The sequence below is a fragment of the Ylistrum balloti genome, unplaced genomic scaffold, assembly GCF_031769215.1.
Source record: "Ylistrum balloti isolate Yb309-2 unplaced genomic scaffold, AGI_CSIRO_Ybal_v1 Utg370118, whole genome shotgun sequence".
NCBI classification, from domain to species: Eukaryota; Metazoa; Mollusca; class Bivalvia; order Pectinida; family Pectinidae; genus Ylistrum; species Ylistrum balloti.
This window is the reverse complement of record NW_026782136.1, coordinates 43266-66843: the sequence shown is the minus strand read 5'-3', so window position 1 is coordinate 66843 and position 23578 is coordinate 43266. Positions and strand designations below refer to the sequence as shown.

Below are 23578 nucleotides of genomic sequence, written 5' to 3'. Positions count from 1 at the left end.
TGCTCCGGACACAGAAGGGTGGACGGACGGAATTGGCGACATGACTCAGTTCAAACGTTTTATTGTTTCACTGATGCATATATAAAAGAAATTGAAAATTAGCCATTCTTAACTGTAACTGACAAAATTCTAACGTTTATATATTGTTTATACTGATGCATATATAAAATAGAAATTGAAAATTAGCCATTCTTAACTACCGTTACTGACAAAATTATACGTATAATATAGATATTGTAATTATACGTAAATATAGATATTGTAATATACGTATAATGTAGATATTGTAATTATACGTATAATATAGATATTTTGATTATACGTATAATATATGTATTGCAATTATACGTATAATATAGATATTGTAATTATACGTACATAGATATTATACGTCCGTGACCAAATTATATGCGATTACTATATATTTCTCTAATGGGATGACAATAACAACAACGAAACAATGTTTCTTTTAAGCCATTATAACCCGCCTGTAATGCGCAATACACTCAAGTACAAAATGTCGATGGGGTGGACCTTTGATGACCTACTATTTTCTTACAAGGTTTGTTTTTTTTTGTAGATTATTTCCGCGTGTCGCACAAATACTGATTTAGACACGCCTCTCTCTCCTTCCCTCCCTCCCTCGTTTACAAACGAGTAGCTGTAAATAGTAATAGATTTTGGGATAGAACAACATGTTAAGATTTTTCTTCAAACGAAAAAAAAAAAAAAAAATCGGTATAGACAGGAAAATTTATAAGTGAAGGTTAATTATTTATAAGTCATTTTTCTTCCTTCGCTACACTTTTCTTCGTGTTTGAGCTAAATCAATACATATGTAATAGTTTTGTGTAACACCATCAACACGCATTGTTTACTTTAATTGAAATTTGAATATAAATTGAAAGTAATTGTTTCTAATCCCCAAAAGGATTTGAAATTGGATGGATTGGAAAAAGTTCTCGTCCGTTCCGCTACATTAAAATCGTGGTGAAATATTGAAACATACTATAAACTATAAGTCATTTGAAGTATCAAGTCATATGTATCAAGTTACTCGCCGTGTCCCGCAGTCACGGATAATTTCCAAAAGTGGACAGTCTGACGTTTGAAAAAAAAATAGGATCTATTAGAGAGTGTAGATACTGCGGCACTTGTTTGAATATTTTGTTTCATTTGTCTTCAAATTACTTTGCGCAATACGCCATATGAATAATAACATTACCGTAGCTTGGCTTTAACAAAGTACAACCTGCATACAGGTTTTAACACGGTTAAATTACATTGTTTACTTCAACCCTTACGGTTAACTGTTACACATATATACTATGAAGTTGTTTATGTTGATTTCTATTTACAAGTAGTCTGAAGCTTCCACCTAAACTAGAACCAGTCAGATTTATCTTTATTATGTAGATCAGCCACGAATAAATACGAACAACGCTAGCCCATTTAAAAAATTCGGATATGTTTTCCAGTACCGTTTTCTCGATTTGCCCGTTTAGTTTTTACAATTAGTGCAGGGGTGCCATTGAGGGTATCTGATATTTCTTTAGGACAGAAAAAAAGTAATATTTATATACCAAAAAGAAAATTCAATTTCTAAGTTTCAAATTAAACATTTCCAAAATATACAAGAAGAAATACCACCAAACGTATGATTTTAGGATAAAATGGTCTACCAGAATATCATTTATATCAGCCCCTGCAAGGTTAAGTTACCCACAATGCAACAGAAAGTTTACAAGTTCTCGTTGAGCTTGAAAGCGAGAGCGCAGTGCAGTGAAACCCGGGATTTATTTGTGACAATGTAGCGTTTAAACTCAATGTCACGGTACAGATGGAGCAGAGATACACGTATGACGTAAGAAATTTATCAAATACTGAAGTCAGACGATTGCAATTGATAATTTGACAAAACATGATACATTTCGGTAAAGGGAGGTCGTTGTGTATTGAAAGAGTTCACACAGTCATTCAGTGTTTGGTCTGCATACATGAAGTTATTATAGAATTCATGGTATTTGATATGATGCACGTGTATTTCATACAATTTCCTGTCATGAAATGCATATTGTACACAGTTTAGTAAGTTAGAAAGAATGTGCTGCTCGAAAATTGGGTGTTTTTTTTATGACTTTGTTCACTTCAGTATTATGGGGAAATGATACAACTGGGTTTTCAATATTTTACAGAAACCACATACAGGAAGATATCACTTCATGTCCTGTGGTCGCGTGTGTCACTCCAGGGATGTGAGATGTTGTTGGGAAACACTTAATACTAGATCATGACATTGGTTGGCAATATGACCAGCATTCGACCATTAAGACGATCAAAGACCATTGCTGTGTCCGACTTCCAATCGGCCAGACGGTCTGACGATCAAGAAAATAAAGAAAATTCTCCAACAGAAGAAATGAAAACAAGAACACCAGGACCGTCTTGTCAGGCTCTACGGCATGCTGTTTCATCACTCACCCGATTAGATGATTTTAATCTGAAGAAAATTGGCTGTGGATTTTTCGCAGAAGTTTTCAAGGTATACAAATTTAACATTAGTGATTTATTAATCATGAACTGTGGATTTACGAATTGTTATTGCGATCATGTATTGTCTGGAATATTCTGTATGTAACAGTTCACTGTATGTTTTGTGCTTGCTATATATATGTTTGACAAAGAATTCAAACAAATGTCAAAATACTTTCTACATAAAAATGATACTCAAAATGCTATATAATCTGTTTAGACTAATGATATTGAATTGCTTTTTTGGAAATATGGAGGGAAATAAGCAACTCATGCCATGGTTGGCATTCAGACAATTATTCTGGAAACAAATTATCATTTTTATGTGTATGTTATCATTTACTTGCTGTTCATCGGTCCCATCACCAGTGGAATTCATTTCTGCTAGATCGTTTATGTTTGATATAATTACATGATTATGATAGGTATTGTACTGCTCTCTGATGTTGTGATCAGAAGACTGGTTCTATCAGAATGTTGGTATCCTCAGCAGTGTAAAGTCCTCTAGTATTGTGATCAGGAGGCTGGTACCCACAGCAGAGTAAAGTAATCTAGTATTGTGATCAGGAGGCTCAGCAGTTTTATAACTAGTCTTCTGATGTTGTGGTCAGGAGGCTGGTACCCTCAGCAGTTTTATAACTAGTCTTCTGATGTTGTGGTCAGGAGGCTGGTACCCTCAGCAGTTTTTTTAACTAGGCCTCTGCTGTTGTAATCAGGAGGATGGTACCCTCAGCAGTGTTATAACTAGTCCTCTGATGTTGTGATCAGGAGGCTGGTACCCTCAGCAGTTTTATAACTAGGCATCTGATGTTGTGATCAGGAGATTGGTACCCTCAGCAGTTTTATATCTTGTCTTCTGATGTTGTGATCAGGAGTCTGATACCTTCATCAATGTTTTAATTCAATAAGTTCTGTGATGTTGTTATCAGGAGGATGCAGGTACCCAGACATTGTGTTGCTGGAATTTTACTGTACACCCACACACACCTCTTGATTCTTATTTATAACACCTCTGTATACAAAATTTTTAATTGGGACATGGCCAAGGACTGTTGCAGCAAATTGTTTGAGCTCTGGTAAAACTTACAATAAAGGCAGATCTTTACTCTTTTGCATCTTTGACCAAAATGAGGCCACTAGCTCATTGGAAAGGGCATCAGATTTTGGCAACCTTTGGTAAAGATCCAAAGTATGTGATAAGATCCCTATCCAAGACAGGTTTATTTTCGCAGGGACCTGAGATTATAGACTGTCCTGTGCTGTCATGGTAATATGTTGTTGGGCAAGATGCTTAATCCCTTTTGAAGTAAAATGTATGCAGTGGACCTCCTGCATGTAGTTTAATGTAATTACACATATATATGTTTAGCAAGCAATTGTTAAAAACTTATACAACAAACAAATTAACCAGATAACTTCCAAGTTTTTTGTTATCAACTAATTATGTTAGCTTGCTTAACATGAAACGTGAGTTTTTTCCAAGAGTTTGATGTGACAGAAGTTGAAAGTATTTGTCCTGTTTTAGATTTTTAGGTCATCTGACCCGAAAGGTCCGATGACCTATAGTCATCATGCTTCGTCCGTCGTCGTGCGCCGTGCGCCGTCCGTAAACTTTTCATTCAAACGACTTCTTCTCAATAATTGGAAGGCCCAGGCAACTAATATTTGGCCTGTAGCTTGCTTTGATGAAGCCCTACCAAGTTTGTTAAAAAGAATGACCTTGACCTTCATTCAAGGTCACAGGGGTCAAATGTCTTAAAATCTTCAAACAACTTCTTCTCAATAACTGGAGGGCCCAGGCAACTAATATTTAGCCTGTAGCTTGCTTTGATGAAACCCTACCAAGTTTGTTCAAATGAATGACCTTGACCTTCATTCAAGGTCACAGGGGTCAAATGTCTTTAAATCTTCAAAGGACTTCTTCTCAGTAATCAAAAGGCCCAGGCAACTAAAATAAGGCCTGTAGCATGCTGGGATGAAGGACTACCAAGTTTGTTCAAATGAATGACCTTGACCCACTTTAAAGGTCACAGGGGTCAAATATGTTAAAATCTTTAAACAACTTCTTCTCAATAACCAAAAGGCTCAGATTGCTGATATTGTGCCTGTGGCATGCTGGGATGAAGGGCTATCAAGTTTGTTTAAATGAATGACCTTGAACAACTTTCAAGGTCACAGGGGTCAAATATGTCAAAATCTTTAAATAACTTCTCAAATACTAGAAGGCCTAGGGGGCTAATACTTGGCCCATAGCATGCTGGCATGGAGCCCTACAAAGTTTGTTCAAATGAATGACCTTGGCCCACTTTCAAGGTCACAGGGGTCAAATATGTTAAAATATACAAAGGACTTCATCTCAATAAGCAAAAGTCTATGAGTGCCGATATTGGGTCTGTAGCATGCTGGGAGGAAAGGCTACCAAGTTTATTTAAATGAATGACCTTGAACAACTTTCAAGGTCGCAGGGGTCAAATATGTCAAAATCTTTAAATAACTTCTTCTCAAATACTAGAAGGCCTAGGGGGCTAATACTTGGCCCATAGCATGCTGGCATGGAGCCCTACAAAGTTTGTTCAAATGAATGACCTTGGCCCACTTTCAAGGTCACAGGGGTCAAATATGTTAAAATATACAAAGGACTTCATCTCAATAAGCAAAAGTCTATGAGTGCCGATATTGGGTCTGTAGCATGCTGGGAGGAAAGGCTACCAAGTTTATTCAAATGAATGACCTCAACCCACTTTCAAGGTCACATGGGTCAAATATGTTAAAATATACAAACGACTTCTTCTCAACAAGCAAAAGTCCATGAGTGCTGATATTGGGCCTGTAAGATGCTTGGAGGAGAGGCTACCAAGTTTGTTCAAATGAATGACCTCAACCCACTTTCTAGGTTTGGCTTGCTTTTTGTCAGATGACCGTTAAGGCCCATGGGCCTCTTGTTAATGATGTAGTTGTGTATCACCTGTCATCACTTACAGGGCTCTCGATCTGCCAGATTTGGGGCCGAATTCCCAATACAAAATAGTATCTTTTTTTCCCAATTTAGACCCCAAGTTTTCCCAATTCTAAGGAAAACACCATTATTTTTCCAAATTCTAAGGGCCCCGGGCCCCAGTCCCAAAATGGGGTGTGAGAGCCCTGAATTATGTTATAGTATTATGAATGTTTTAGTTGGGAGAAACCTGGGTATCAGTTTTACCAGTAGAACCTTGCATTGGTGCTGTTCTGAGTTGACAGGGGGAGCATGTGGCTACTAATTTGGGTGATAATTGTGTGAAGATAACTGAAACAGTTACCAGATGGAGATATGTTAGCCACAGTTCTTCACTTCTCTCCTGACTATGTAATTGTTATTACCCACAAAATGATATCAACAGTTGTCTCACTAGGGCGTAGGAAAGATTTGTCTTCACAGCGACATTTCCTATGAAGTGCAAACTTGATTTGTCTTAACGGCAATGATTCCTATGAAGTGGAATTTTTGTTCAGCTTTTTAATTGTCAGTAACCAGACTTGCTAATTTATATAGTCTAGAAGTGACAGTTAAGCTAATTTTATGTAGTGCATAAGTTGTGGTACAATTTCTGGTTTTCTGTTGATTTACTTATAAAATTTCCTGCACAATAACATAATTCACAGTTACAAGAGGGGATCATGGGCACTTCATTGATAACATATGACACAACACATTATTATGTTTTGATACCATAAAAAATAACCATGGCTGAGAATTTTGGTTATAAAAAAATGTATTTTCTTGGAAGGTTTTTCTCCATGGTTTTTCATCTGTATCATGAGTTTGTAAACTTACTATAGAATCATGTTCACTTTGATTCTGGTCACCAGTATCGGCTTTAAGCAGCTGGCATGACCACTCTTAATATTGAATTGTACTTTAAGACAACTTTTTTGCAAAACAGCAAACAACACTTAACACTACCATGAGAATGCTTTGTCATTAATGAATCAAATTATTTAATGATGTGTTCCATCAAGCTCGTATATATGTGTGTTTCAGATGCAATCCTCTAATCATGACCTAACTGGATACAATGGCTGCATGGTGCAAAGCATTTATGTTCTAAACAAATTTTTGATATTTACCTTGCTATGACAGTTGAGCATTTCAAACATTATAAATATATGCATTTTTCGATGTAAATGCCAACTGAGTATAATTTAATACTCACATAAATTGGATTTAAAGTTGTTGGGCTTGGATGTCAGTCTTCTGTACAGTGTAATGTCACTTATGTGGAGTTCTAGAATTTAATATTCAAATTAAGATTGTGTGTTTACAGGTTAAAAATGAGATATACTCTTAAAACACCTGTTTAGTGCAGGAAATTTATTCAGTTAGGTTTCTGTGTAATATGATCATGTTGCCCTCCAAAGTTCCGATACAGACTTAAGTTACGGTATGATTTTTGTATGTATTCATATATATCAAGGTCTGTTGGCCATGACATCACTGTTAATAGACTCTCTGAAGTCATTTGTTAGGTAGTGTAGTTAAAAATTTCTTTGACACAATGCCTTTATTTGAAGGACAGCTGTATACTCTCAGGTCAACAAATATTCATCATGTCAGTTGGGATAGGCTCATATGACTAAGGCTATTTACTAAGACTGTTGTGTTTACAAATCTTAGTTTTCAATGTAGATACTGAAATCTGACTAAAACATTTAATTTTTAATTTGCCTGGAGTATTGAAATCACACATCCCTTGTTCCCTGCTCCTGATTAGTGTCTGGAGTGTTATTATGTATTTGTTTATGAATCTAAACAAACATATGAAAACCAGGTATCAGCAACCTTTAATAGGTCATATTGATGTAGTAACCAGTACTATCAGGACTCTTTAAGGTTTGAGGATTAGAGAACTTCATCATGGAACTGAGAATGTACAAAAGGATTGCCAAACATTTAGATTTCACCCCACTCTGTACTTAACACCCCTTTGTTTTTGATACTAAAATTTTTTCAGAACATTCTCCTTTTGACTTAAGCTCTCTCTCTTGGCTTGTGGGCTGAATATTGTGCCCCATCCCCATTACAGACAGCTACCCCTCCCCTGTGTTCTAGTGACACCCTTGCTTTCTCAGAAGATAAGTGCCCTTTTCTTGTTCCCTTCCCTATAACTCCTACTGAATTTCACAATCACTTGTCATTGATACTGATACCCAGCTGATCTACCTGTAAACCTGCTTGGTGTGTGGTGACACATTCTATAATATATAGCCTAGGTGTACCTATGTAGGTAATCCATATATCAACACATGCCAATAAGTAGTACCATTGACCCAGTTGTCTAGTGTTCTATACCAACAAAGTCTGCCTCGTGTTATTTGTGAATGGAAATGGAACTATGTTTAGTAAATATGTGCATGATCCATCCTAAGGGATCACTTTGATTGCAATAATGTTGATATGTAGCTAAGGTCAATACAAGGTCAGGAGCTGTTATTGTTAGGATAATTTGAAAAAAATTAAATTCCATTTCTTTTTTCTGCTTGTCAGCTTTCCAAATTTGAAATAGGGATAGGTACCACATACCACTTAATCAGTATTGTCTTACACATCGTTACTGTGGTCTAAATAATGGTGAAGGATATATTGCTTATTGTAGCAGTTATCTATACACCAATTTAACTTTATGATCTAGTTAAGATATGAAGGGAATGTGCAAAACCCAACAGTAAGAAGTTAAAGTGAAAATGTGAGAGACTTTAACAAATGAGGGACAGTTGACTTATATATATACACAGATATTTGTTTTAAAGGATATCGTGTGGTTGTTTTGCTTTCATTTATAATCAATTACAAAAAATAGAATCCATTTTCATATTTACCTTGTTCACTAGTGGATTGCAGGATTATACCTCTTTTTACTTGCAGAAGGACATAGTTTTGTGGGTAGATATATATGTAAATTGGTAGTGGACCAACATGTTATGTCTGCATAGCACATTTTTGTACCTGCCAAAAAAAGACTGAAAGGTGAAGGTGAAGCTGGCAACTTCCTGATTAACATCAAGGCTGGCTTGTGTTGTTATTTCCAAGGGGAACTCCATCTATTATGTCTATGTGTTACACAGTATATGTATCTTGAATCCACTGGAGTCTCTCACGGTCTTTCACCATCAGTTTTAATTATTGAATGATACTTTATATATAAATCAGGCAAGATCAACAGTACAACCAATCATTTGGCCTATTAGTGTTTTCAAATAGTAGTTCCTGCCTTTGCATTGAGTTCTAGTTAATTTTGATTAAGGACTTGATAACAGCCATTTAAACCATGTATGCATGAATATTCACTTTGTGTACCTTTGTCTGAATGGTACTCTCTTTTCACCAAGGAAGGTTCTCTAGTTAGTGTACTTCTAAAATTCTACTTCCACCAAGGAGGTTCTCCAGTCAGTGTACTTATATAATTCTACTTCCACCAAGGAAGGTTCACCAGTCAGTGTACTTATATAATTCTACTTCCACCAAGGAAGGTTCACCAGTCAGTGTACTTATATAATTCTACTTCCACCAAGGAAGGTTCTCAGATGAAGATAAACATAACATCTGACAGAAACAGGAGAGGCCAGACCAGGAAAATAATGGGCAATAATCTACATTGTACGAAACATTCTAGTGAAGAAACCTTGATTACATGCTGGGAAATTTCTAAACACTCACAAGAAACAGGAAAACTGATGAAAAAGAAGACTGTTTAAGTGATCACCTGGTGCCTGTAAATCTCGCCATTACTTGTATAGAATCTAGGTTGGGAAATCATATTGAGGATTTCCAGATTAAAATACCTCAGACAAAAAACTCTGCTTACATGTATAGTAAACATACATTTATCATTGTGATATACTACCAGTGTATACAGGTATATATTGGTTAGTCTCAGACTCCTGGATGCGGGATTGGAAATCATTAAATCAAATCACTTCAGCTGTTTTAATTGTGGATGCCGATTGATATTACTATTAAGTTTGTAGTCTGTAATGTAGAAGTATCGGGTTCATCTAGTGAACAGCTTATTGATTATATATGGAAAATTACCTCTTTGAAATGTTTGTCCACATCATGATGATGTCTTAAGCTCCCAATTGATCTGTATGGTAATTTTACATTCAGTGAGCAGCTAAAGACACAAGGACCATACCTTGTCATGCATGTAATGTGAAAAGGTTCGAGGAATCTGTTCTTATTCAGTTATCTTTTCATATTACTTAATATCCCCTTATCATGTTGTCAGTGTGTATATATGACCTCAGTTCCCTGATCATCCCCTTATTATGTTGTCAGTATGTGTATATGACCTCAGTTCCCTGATCATCCCCTTATTATGTTGTCAGTATGTGTATATGACCTCAGTTCCCTGATCATCCCCTTATTATGTTGTCAGTATGTGTATATGTCCTCAGTTCCCTGATCATCCCCTTATCATGTTGTCAGTGTGTATATGACCTCAGATACCTGAGCATCCCTTATCATGTTGTCATTGTGTGTGTATGACCACAGTTCCCTGATCATCCCCTTATTATGTTGTCAGTATGTGTATATGACCTCAGTTCCCTGAGCATTCCCGTATTATGTTGTCAGTGTGTATATGACCTCAGTTCCCTGAGCATCTACTTATTATGTTGTCAGTGTGTATATGACCTCAGTTCCCTGATCATCCCCTTATCATGTTGTCAGTATGTGTATATGACCTCAGTTCCCTGAGGATCCCCTTATCATGTTGTCAGTGTGTGTATATGACCTCAGTTCCCTGAGCATCCCCTTATTATGTTGTCAGTGTGTGTATTTGACCTCAGTTCCCTGATCATCCCCTTATTATGTTGTCAGTGTGTGTATATGACCTCAGTTCCCTGAGCATCCCCTTATTATGTTGTCAGTGTGTATATGACCTCAGTTCCCTGAGGATCCCCATATTATGTTGTCAGTGTGTATATGACCTCAGATACCTGAGCATCCCTTATCATGTTGTCATTGTGTGTGTATGACCACAGTTCCCTGATCATCCCCTTATTATGTTGTCAGTATGTGTATATGACCTCAGTTCCCTGAGCATTCCCGTATTATGTTGTCAGTGTGTATATGACCTCAGTTCCCTGAGGATCCCCTTATTATGTTGTCTGTATGTGTATATGACCTCAGTTCCCTGATCATCCCCTTATCATGTTGTCAGTATGTGTATATGACCTCAGTTCCCTGAGGATCCCCTTATCATGTTGTCAGTGTGTGTATATGACCTCAGTTCCCTGAGCATCCCCTTATTATGTTGTCAGTGTGTGTATATGACCTCAGTTCCCTGATCATCCCCTTATTATGTTGTCAGTGTGTGTATATGACCTCAGTTCCCTGAGCATCCCCTTATTATGTTGTCAGTGTGTATATGACCTCAGTTCCCTGAGGATCCCCATATTATGTTGTCAGTGTGTATATGACCTCAGATACCTGAGCATCCCTTATCATGTTGTCATTGTGTGTATATGACCTCAGTTCCCTGAGCATCTACTTATTGTTTTGCAAAGAATATAGTAAAGAATATCATCATTTGTAAGTGTAACAGCGCAGGATGTATATTCTCCCCAGGTTTCTGATCGAGGTGTATTATTATCATACACACCCTCCCACACACCAATTAGTCTGCCACAGTGGCTCAAGGTCACCAGCTGTACATAATGCCTGTTTACTAACATTGCTCCCCCTCCTCCTGTGATCAGCATGCAAGTATTCTTGTAAACAGATGCCAAGGTCATGTGTACCAATGTTGTCAGGTTTGATTTTGACGATGAAGTCCCTATTCAGTGAACATACCCTTGCATGCATTCCGATAACTTTCATTTTCAGATTTGCAGTTTTGAAGTGCATTACTTTGAAATATGATGTAGAACTTTCCATTTATCAATTTTATAAAACGCATTATGTCCTCTTTGTAACTGGACTCTGCTCCACGAAAAGTGAGTTGTATTATGTTTTCACTGGCTGACAAAGATGCCAGGATAAAATACTTCAATAAGATGTATGCTTGAAGGCTGTACAGCACAAACCAGGTAAATCTGAATGAGTCAGCATCTGGTCCTAATGTCTGGATCCTACATTGGGCAAATCTCTGACACAATGTATTCTTTGGTGAGAAATAGCCATAGGTAATTGTATGTCTCCAGTAAATTCTACATTAGTTAGTGAAGACAAACCACAAAACACTTGTTGGTAGTCAGTCATGTATAAAAAAATATACATCTCTGTGTAAATCAGTGTCTGAAAAATCTCTTATTTAATCACAAATGTCATACTGAAGAAAGGAACACCTAGATTCACTATGTGGTTGTTTTAAATGGCATCACAACGTACATTTTAGATGTATACATATTACACAATCTGAATCTAGTGTCAAGAAAAAGACATTTCATAAGCCAGTACATTACCTGTGTTTTTGTATTAAATACTGGTAAGGTCAGCAACGATTCTTCTACAAATTTAAATGCAATGCATAGACATGACAGGAATTTGCATTAAGAAGTATCATGTGTCGTATAATGCTGAGGGATACAGTTACACGGAAAAGACAGGGACGGCATGGTTTGGCTCCTGTTTCTGTGCTGTACATTTTAAAATTAGGTGGATGGTACAAATGAAATTGTAATGTGAAACCATTGTATTGTATCATGCTCAGAAAGTACTGAATGTAACACAGGCACCACTGGCTGTACAGATCAACAAAAGGAAACACTTCACTATTTTGTGTAGAAGCTTTTGTGGCTTAGCTATTTAAACTCCCCGAGATAACTCGTTAGTTCAAGTGATAAATTTGAATACATCCCCAAAAAATGTGAATCTCTCACAACTTTTACTATTATTTTCATGTTATTTCATAAAACAGCTATATACACTTGATCACTTAAAAACCTTAAATTTTCATATAAATGTTTTGTACTTAGTGAACCTGTAGACGAAAAGAAAAGTACAAACTTGGTTGAAGTTTTTAAATCTGTAGATAATTAAATCAAATGTTGCATGCTCTGTAATATGTGAAAAATAATGTATGTATTATGCTCCATGAAGTTTGTTATAATTGGTGTTCTTGTATTCTAAAAATAACTTGTTTATTGAAACAAGTTTGAGGATATTGTCTCTGTTGTGGAAGACTCTCTCGAACTGTTGCTGCTGAAGTCCTACTCCTCCAGATCTCAATCTGCTAACACCATCCAAACTGTTATAAACAGGAAGGTACCAGGAAGGTGTTTCTTTTTCTTTATAAAATAAAGGCTAGAACTGGCATATACCATGTAACTTAAATTATAGAATTGTTGCCGTTCAGTCACTTGCGAACATTGGGTATAAACTTGTGAGTTTAAACATCTGCAACAAGCTCCGGTTGCATAATTCTATTTTAATGTTTGAATTTGTACATATAAATTTATTGATAGTTTTACAAAGATTTTACAAAACCTCTTGCCATTGATGACTGACATTTTAACTTGTACATTTGAAGCTATGTAACATGCAGTTAGCAAGACTTGTTTTGCCTTCTGTATCCTACAGGAGTTCTGTTTTGCTGCTTGAGCTAGGTTATGAGCTCGACAGGTCATTGTTCTATGAAAGTGATATGATACCCCAAGGAAACATTTTGTTACTGGCTGTCTATCTAATAAACATCTCGATCCTTTTGTCAAAGGTTGGTAGTGGTACTTGATGGTACGCTGTCATGATGATTAAAAACTGTGCATCTGACAGTTTATATACAGCAGACATCTTGGAGTACAAAGTTACATGTCTGATACATTGAAGACATGCAGTGTTGTTATCGGCAAGGTCAAAGTAATTGCATCTGGCTGTTATTGTCACTGCTCTACACAGCTATCTCCAGCATATACACATATTTTTGGATAATTAGCCTGTGCCTGCAAAAAGCTCATCTGTACATATACATGTTCATAATAAACCATCTAAGGATTTCATGGTACAATTAATGTATTGATCAAAATAATGGAATGCCCTCTTGGACTTGTTGCATGAAAAATATGTTATAGATATCTGATGGTGCTACTACATCATCAGACTGGAGAAATATAGATATCTGATGGTGCTACTACATCATCAGACTAGATATAGATATCTGATGGTCCTACTACATCATCAGACTAAATATAGATATCTGATGGTCCTACTACATCATCAGACTGGAGAAATATAGATATCTGATGGTCCTACTACATCATCAGACTAGATATAGATATCTGATGGTGCTACTACATCATCAGACTAAATATAGATATCTGATGGTCCTACTACATCATCAGACTGGTGAAATATAGATATCTGATGGTGCTACTACATCATCAGACTAAATATAGATATCTGATGGTCCTACTACATCATCAGACTAGATATAGATATCTGATGGTCCTACTACATCATCAGACTGGAGAAATATAGATATCTGATGGTGCTACTACATCATCAGACTAAATATAGATATCTGATGGTCCTACTACATCATCAGACTAGATATAGATATCTGATGGTCCTACTACATCATCAGACTAAATATAGATATCTGATGGTGCTACTACATCATCAGACTAGATATAGATATCTGATGGTGCTACCACATCATCAGACTAAATATAGATATCTGATGGTCCTACTACATCATCAGACTAGATATAGATATCTGATGGTGCTACTACATCATCAGACTAAATATAGATATCTGATGGTGCTACTACATCATCAGACTGGAGAAATATAGATATCTGATGGTGCTACTACATCATCAGACTAAATATAGATATCTCATTGTCCTCATACTGTATATTATATTTTAAAGTGCAGGTGGTCACTTTCCATCTAGATATTAGATGTTTGTTGTTGACGAGGTCATTTTAATGCTGGACCTGTTTTCCTTCTGTTTTGTAAATACAAGTGCTTCAAGGGTCCCTAGTAAAGATATAGTAGAAACATACAGCTGATAATGACCATTGTAAACCTACCACAACTACTTGGAACCTTTTTATGAAGAAAGTCTGTTCACCACTTGACCTGGTCAATAACACACAGGATGTGTGCACTGTCAATATTGTTGCTGTGTTATTGTACCCCAGATGTACAAGCCTACACCATGGTGGGTTGAGTAAATAACCTATGACTATATCAGATGTTTATTCACAGCACTTGTTAGTTTCCTTGATGTATGACAAATATCCTCTTTTGGGGAATATTGCATTAAAAGTGGCAACAAAAAAAAAGCAACAAAAAATATTGTTTTTGGAAGACGTGGGATGGTGGTTGTTTTGAACCCTGACCACAGCATATATGAAATTTTCACCAGAATATTTTTCACAGTGAAACTGAGATTTATCTTTGTGATATATAAACATGTTTTCCTTTTGGTAGAATGTTTATTGAAGGTTATTACAAGGAGATCTAGATCTGATAGAAAAATTACCATGCAAGCAAAGTTTTTTATTTTAAAGATGGAGTGTATGGAGGTTCAATACCAGGAAATATGATAGAAAATTTATCATATATTAGCAAGGTCAAGTTTTATGTTTTTAAGATGGAGTGTATGGAGGTTCAATACCAGGAAATATGATAGAAAATTTATCATATATTAGCAAGGTTAAGTTTTCTGTTTTAAAGATGGAAAGCTGATCTCACAAATCTATAGATTAGTGTTGTGTATAACATATCCTTGCTGATCCTGATCAATACACTTACTAGCTATCTGATCATACCCTGGTGTTAACTCCTACCAAAGTTGTGAGTACATTCATATCAGGAAGGAACTTTGTAGCTTCAGTTATAAAACCTAGCTAGGTCTATACAGTTTATAGATCCACAATATAAGCCTGATTTGTATACACCTGCATAATGTATCATTGTTGAAAAAATAATATGTATCGACCAGGATGAGTATCTCCATGCTCCAAGGAAAAACCTATGTATTCTGTGCATTGCGGCCCCCAGCATACTAATTAAAAGTTGCTCAGGTGATAACTAGGATGAGGTCTTTGACAATTATGAAGTAACTTCTTTTTTGTTTTGCTGAAAAAAGAACACAATTATGTAAACTTTCTGTAGTAGCTGTGAGATCTTGCTCTACCATTGAGAACTTCATTCATGGCCATAACATGGAAGCAGTTAAGATTCCAGTAGGTGGCACTGAATAGGAGTTAACTAGTGTCATTACACCCGAAGTGTTAATAATTATCTCCCCTTTCATTACTTTTTGTATTTTACGTAACTGGAATCACTTGAAGAGAGCCAACAGACTGGAAAACGCTAGTGAAACATATATTTTGTCATGTTGATATTTCATTTTTCTGTTTATGCATTAACACAGTACACAAAGTTTTCTAGAGGTTAAATTACATATATAAATATATATATATAGATATGAGCAATTTAAAGACTCCATGAGACAATGAAGACAGGCTCTGATATAACCCATTGGCAGTATTTAATGTACTTTTAATTTTAAGTTTTCTCTAATTGCAGTATTGAATAAAAGCAGGTATTTCTGTATGTTGTGAATGAAAGTCTCCTGATCAAATATCTTTATAATGTGTTTGTCATTATTACTGTATTATGATCTTGATGTAACTAGTTGGCTTTGATTCAATGTGAAAGTAAGGAGAAAACATCATCTTTGCACCAAACTGGTGATTTACCTGTTTTGAAATATTCAGTGTCAGCTCTTTAAGCATTAATGAATTTGTGTTTTCACAGGTAACACACAAGATGACTGGGCAGGTGATGGTGCTGAAGATGAATAGTAACTACTGTAACAGGATGTCTATGTTGCGAGAAGTTCAGTTGATGAATAGACTGGCTCATCCTAACATCCTCAGGTAAGGCAATCGATATACCAACACAGTCATAACTTAGTAGACAGTGCCTCGATAACCCCTGCTGCGTAACATCAAGAAAAAAATGTGTTTTATCATATAAAGGTTAAAAATACTGTATTGCCCTTTGAAATGGTCGATCTAGAAGTAATCCAGAGAAAACTAAATGTTTATCAATGAAAATATTTTTCACACAGTGGCATCGAGATCTCCGAGGCTAGCTTACACTAGTACTGAATCAATCAAGCTTATAGCTGATTAGTAGCGCTTCCTGAAGGATTAAATATTTTCTATTAAACATCTGTGATTTTGTTACCTTCGCACATGCGACCAGATTTGAAGGTCATGTATTGATCATTGGCTGACAAACATGAAAATCAGAGCAGGAAGTGGAAAAGATCAAACTTATAAAAGGAGTGTATAGATCATATTAAAGAGGTTTTTTTGGATCGCTTATTTATGGAACTGCAGAGGAATATATAAAGAAAATTTTAGTTTTAGTTCAGTGTTTATTCAGTTTTTAACTTTTGAATGAATTATTTTTTAACTAGATAAGTTTCATTAACGTTAAGTTGTAACAGAATCATTGTTTTGAAGTTATTAGGGACTGTATAACATTGTAAGATGGCAGAAGTCAGAGGATCCTGGTTAAATCTTGTACCTTCTAGCCTAAACATTCAGTCAGAGCACTTCACATGTCTACTGATGTTGAGTAGTTTTCTTCATGTTGGGTTGAAGATTGGGATACTGTAGTTACAGACAGATTTTGGCGTATAGATTGGGATACCATAGAAGGTCTTTGCACACAGTTTATCTGTGTGATGTAAAATTCAAATATTACTCGCTTTGTCTGTTTATTATTATCAAAATTTTACATGAAAGAAGGATGTTATATAGATATCACAATAACAACTTCCTGTTTACATCAGTAGATTCTCTGTATAAATCACAGAACAAGCAGTTTCTCCTACTTCTTTCAAACTGTGATAGAAATTGGATTGTTTCTGTGGAAGAGTTACACTTCAATACTAATGAGTTGCCTTGAGATGACTTTCAATGCATACCACATTTCGGATAGCATCTCTCAGCATGTTGTGGGATGCTTTTAGAGGTTCAAGTTATGTAAGAGAGTCTGAAGTCTGATGATAGATATACCATAAGCTGCTACACATGACAGCTATAGGAAACAGAAAATGAAGCTGACGTGAATATCATGGCTTATAGTATTTATAACTTGAAAGATGTAATTACAAAATTGTCTGTAATCACAAGTTTGTATAGATCTGAGGTAGTATTTAATCATCTATAACAACTATAATTAAGAGAAAGTGATTTAAGATTGAGGATGAAGTGTTCCACACCTTGTCGAATGCTACAAAAATAGATTTTTGTTTAAAATGTTATATGACTTTTCTATATATATAATGTTGCCTGTAGCTGTTTTATTTGAGTGTTGAGATTCCAGAACAGCCTTTTGTTTGTCAGGTTTTCTGGGACTCTGCCATTGATTATAATTGGCTACGTGATTTTTCATGTCAACATCGCGAGATTGGATATTTACCTACACGAGAAATGCTAAATGTCATTTTCCTGGCTCAGCTACAAAGATGGGTTCCTTGGTTACCACCTCCCCAGCTGTATTTGTACTGTATCTTTATGGACCCAAATCAATGTTTTATGTATGGATAGTCTGACTCAGGATTTGTGTAATATAGGAGATCATTATTTATCTGATTTGTAGCTTCACTCATTTCCAAGAGTAAAGCTTTTATATAAAAATTTATTAGTCATAATTCTGTAAATAAGAGTTTTGATCCAACACTTTATGTAAAATTAGAGTGATTCTTGGTTGAATACTTTACACCAGAGTGGAAAGACCCTCGGTTGAATACTTTTCAACAGGTTAGAGTGAACCTCGGTTAAATACAATACATACGAATGATCCTTGGTTGAATACTATACATTAGAGTGACCCTTGGTTGAATACTATACTTTAGAGAGATTCTTGGTTGAATATTTTACCTTAGATTAGAATGATCTTTGGTTGAATACTATACATTAGAGTGATCCTTGGTTGACTACTATACATTAGAGTGACCCTTGGTTGAATACTATACCCTTGGTTGAATACTATACATTAGAATGATCCTTGGTTGAATACTATACATCAGATTAAAATGACCCTTGGTTGAATACTATACATTAGAATGATCCTTGGTTGACTACTATACATTAGAATGATCCTTGGTTGACTACTATACATTAGAATGATCCTTGGTTGACTACTATACATTAGAATGATCCTTGATTGAATACTTTACCTCAGATTAGAGTGATCCTTGGTTGACTACTATACATTAGAATGATCCTTGGTTGAATACTATACATTAGAATGATCCTTGGTTGACTACTATACATTAGAATGATCCTTGGTTGAATACTATACATTAGAGTGATCCTTGGTTGACTACTATACATTAGAGTGACCCTTGGTTGAATACTATACATTAGAGTGATCCTTGGTTGACTACTATACATTAGGTTTGGTTGAATACTATACATTAGAATGATCCTTGGTTGAATACTATACATTAGAATGATCCTTGGTTGAATACTATACATTAGAGTGATCCTTGGTTGACTACTTTACATCAGATTAGAGTGAGTTATGTTTTTTTAACAGAAGCTCCATGGTTGACAAGTACTTGTTGATGAAGTTCATATTCATGTTTATCAATGTTTTTACCAGAACTACATCAGTAATCTTCAGTGATTGTATATTCAGTTTGGTGTGAAATCGATATTCAAGTTCTAATTTACAGACAATATACCATCTCCTGATCAATATATCTGAAATGATATTATACAATAGTGCCCTACACCATGGATCTCAATGCCTTTCCTGGTGTCTCTCTAGGCTTACTGAAGTAATCCGTAGTAAAGGCCTGGGAAGGCAAAAAATGGTTTTCATGCTCTTATATTCATAAAGCAAGCAAACGTTTCAGTGATGTTTACATGTCCCTTTCTAAATAATGGAAAAAAATCCAAATTTCTTGTATTGTTAATAGACAGTTATGATAAGAGATTAAAACCTTCAAGAAATCGTGAACTACAGCAACAGAGGAAGATATGTATCTACAACCCATGTAGTACATTTGATACGTAATCAATGACTCTCACTATGAAGGGGGTTTTATTTACAAAATATACAGTATATTATACAGTTGTTATCAGTCCCACCAGTTTGGTAAATGATTTCGAGAAGATTTTTTTATTTTTGCAAGTGATGAAATATTCATCATCAGGTTTTATGTGCTAGGTTTCCTGTTTTGGAGAGTCGGTTCTTCATGAGTTTGACTTCAGTGTCACGATCACAGGATCTGGCCCCACTTTATTATCATTCTGATAGATAGGCTGTATATATTTAGTAGCCAATCATTAGAAAGATAAAAGGAGACAAATACCTGTGGTAGGGATGTATACGGAAATCAACTCCATAGGTAAACATGCATGATCACATAGAGTTGGTAATACCAAACCAGGTGTTAAGTGAAACTTGTTTAATAATCACATCAAGTTCATTTATCTTGCTTTTTTTGGTATTACCCTAAACGTTGTGGTACATGTATCTTTGTAAGAGCTTAAAGAAAGATTTTCTTCCGTTTCTCTAAACTTTGTGGTACATGTATTTTCGTAAGAGCTTGGTCTTTACATCTAGCTGTTTTCCTAAGTTTGTTGTATCTTTGTAAAATTTGAAGCATAAAAATTTCCTGTGTCACTAAATTTTGCGGTATCTTCCTAAGAGCTTGAATTGGTCATAAGAAAACTTGAGGTGTAGGTGTTAAATGGCATTTACCACCATGCATTTACATATTTGTATCCTACTAAATATACATTGATACCACACATATAACCTTCACAGCAGTAACTAAGCCAAGATTACATATATACCATGCAATTACAGCAGATTTGATGGTTCTTACTGGCAGGTAAACATCCGTATGATACTCAAACAATACATATCAAATGAGAACAAGTCTTGTAATAGAGAATGTATTCTGTGTTAATGATGTGTGTGTATTACATAAGAAAAGCTTTCCAGATACAATAAACTATCTCATCTATTTATAAACTCTCGGAAGTTATCACCTCTAATCACTGTATCAAAAGTCTGCTTATGTAGTAAACATGCATTCCATATACATGGACAGACATCTGAAAAGCAGCATCGTTAATTAACTCAATTAGTGCACTTAAACAGCATCATTAACTCAATGTTTGTGCTATTACAGCAGTTTAAACTTTGTAGATTTTTTGGTTTTTTTTTTGTTTTTCTGATTTGTAATTAATTGCTTAATGGAAAATGTTGAGATGGCTGTTTTACAAAGTGTTTTAATTACAGGTTCCTTGGAGTGTGTGTACATGAGGGACAACTACATGCTTTGACAGAGGTAAGATTGATCACTATATTATCCAATAACAGCCAATAGACTGGCCGCTGTCTCTAGGAGATTATACATAAAAATGAGCTTTGGTCTCTTAGTTATGTCTGATTCTAGACCTAAGTTTCAAATAAGGGGGAGATAAGCTAGACCTCAGTTTCAAACTAGGGGGAGATAAGCTAGACCTCAGTTTCAAAATAGGGAAGAGAAGCTTAATATAAGTTTCAAACTAGGGGAGATAATCTAGACCTCATTTTCAAACTAGAGGAGATAAGCTAAACCTAAGTTTCAAACTAGGGGAGATAAGCTAGACCGAAGTTTCAAACCAGGGGAGATAAGCTAAACCTAAGTTTCAAACTAGGGGGTGATAAGCTAGACCTCAGTTTCAAACTAGGGGAGATAAGCTAAACCTATGTTTCAAACTAGTGGGAGATAAGCTAGACCTCCGTTTCAAGCTAGGTGGAGATAAGCTAGACCTAAGTTTCAAACTAAGGGGATATCAGGTAGATCTAAGTTTCAAACTAAGAGGGAGATAAGCTAGACCTCAGTTTCAAACTAGGGGGAGATAAACTAGACCTCAATTTCAAACTAGGGGAGATAAGCTAGACCACAGTTTCAAACTAGGGGAGATAAGCTAAACCTATGTTTCAAACTAGTGGGAGATAAGCTAGACCTCAGTTTCAAACTAGGGGAGATAAGCTAAACCTAAGTTTCAAACTAGGGGGAGATAAGCTAGACCTAAGTTTCAAACTAAGGGGAGATCAGGTAGATCTAAGTTTCAAACTAAGAGGGTGATAAGCTAGACCTCAGTTTCAAACTAGGGGGAGATAAACTAGACCTCAGTTTCAAACTAGGGGAGATAAGCTAGACCTCAGTTTCAAACTAGGGGGAGATAAACTAGACCTCAGTTTCAAACTAGGGGAGATAAGCTAAACCTAAGTTTCAAACTAGGGGGTGATAAGCTAGACCTAAGTTTCAAACTAGGGGGAGATAAGCTAGACCTAAGTTTCAAACTAAGGGGAGATCAGGTAGATCTAAGTTTCAAACTAAGGGGGAGATATGCTGATGTAAGAATTTAAAAGAGCAGTTGTTTACAAAATCTTGCGAGGTGGTAGCCAGTCTAACAGTGAGCCTGCACATTAGCTGAATGTTGCAATCTTGTTTAGAAAGACTAAAACAAATATTTGAATTTGTAACATGTACCAGTTTTAAATACTGCAGATCCTCATGGAACTTTAGAAACCATGAGAAACTCAGGTATCAATTGTGTCTACCCTGTATGATTTAGTTGGGTGAATTTAATAGTTTTGTCAAAAGAATATTTTAAATTCATAATCAGAAACAAATTGAAATAGAATGATATTTTAGAAAGACAATCCATGCTTAGCATGGCTGAATGGTAGGCTACACTCTCTGTGTCTGTTTATGTTATGTGAAAGTCATGCTCTTTGGAAGGAATGAAAAAAACAGGTAGCAGGGGAGCTGTATACAGACATCATTCTAGAAAATGTGATATATTGAGCAAAAGTTGATTTCCATGAGAAAGGTTTTGTGCCAAGAATGAGAGTGTGCCTGCTTGGTTATCAGATATATGTTAATGCTGCTCTATGGTATTAATTATAGAGAGATGTTATTGTCAACAGGCCTGGGTTTACTCACTCTGTCTAGTCAGCTTTGTGACTACGTAGTTATTATTTCAAACTGACTCTCTGAGAAAATCAAGTTAAAAAAGATGTTTTTTTAAAGGAATAATGTATAATGACTTTCAGAATCAAGAGATATGTGTCCTTTGAGCTATCTGGCATAGAATACCTTACTGTCACCTACCCCTCCACCCACCCACGCAATCTTTCCGACATTGGGTTTCCATTACTGACGCTGTGGGATAACAATGGTATCAGAATGTTAGAGCCTAGCACTTGTTAATGAGTCTACCCTTGTGGTGGTTCAGTCTTGATTCCCTGACAAATTTTGCGTACATACATTAAAGTATTGTTATTGCCCTATATTTATGTAGTCATGGTCCTTGTACCATAAAAGAGACAGCTTGAAGGATAGGAAATAGGATATAAATTGGACTGAGGCATATTGCGGTAGATGTGTCATGCCACTTGTTTCATATTGTTCATGAAAAAGACACTGTATATTAGACCAGTAATAATTTTTTTTATAAAGCTTTTGCATAAAGCAACAAAGATATTCAGAATAACTGTGATATATCCAGTTATTCCTGTTACATCATCCAGTTTGATTTCATGGTGTCACAGTTTCCAGCAATTAATTCTGTATATCATGAAAGTATTATTTTTTATTACTGTCCCATGAAAATTATTACTTTCTTTATGCCTGTAGAACTTGTAGCTACATATTCAAACTTATATTCGGTCAGACTTAACAGTTGTAAATTAAAATGTTATACTCCAAGGGTCAACTCCACTAGACTTTGGGTTAGCAGATGATGTTCTGGGGATATTTGTATTGGCTAATGCCAATAGACCAATGTACTTTGTGACATACTTAGTGAGGCTTTGCACTATGAAGGTACTGGCGGTTATACTTGATTAGAATAAACACATTTGGAAAAAAGAAAATATCACACCAGGTTTTGGTGAATTGTTAGTAATATAGGTTATGTATCCAAGCACCATGTACTCAGACAGGACAGTAGACCTCAGTCAGGGATGTTTCCAGGTGTACCTAGTGTAAATGTCCCCCAGTCATTCTTTTACTACCGC

At 35.7% G+C, this 23578-nt stretch overlaps 1 protein-coding gene across 1 annotated transcript in view; it reads left to right on the top strand.

Moving 5' to 3' along the window:
- Positions 1 to 1775: 1775 nt before the first annotated feature.
- The window catches only part of LOC132550294 (dual specificity testis-specific protein kinase 1-like), a 40879-nt gene continuing 19076 nt past the window's right edge, over positions 1776 to 23578 (top strand). Inside the window, exons 1-4 of the mRNA XM_060214340.1 lie at positions 1776 to 1864; positions 2196 to 2542; positions 16283 to 16404; positions 20804 to 20852. Coding sequence (XP_060070323.1) covers positions 2291 to 2542; positions 16283 to 16404; positions 20804 to 20852 — 423 coding nt within the window. The 5' untranslated portion in view covers positions 1776 to 1864; positions 2196 to 2290. The remainder of the gene's footprint in view (positions 1865 to 2195; positions 2543 to 16282; positions 16405 to 20803; positions 20853 to 23578) is intronic.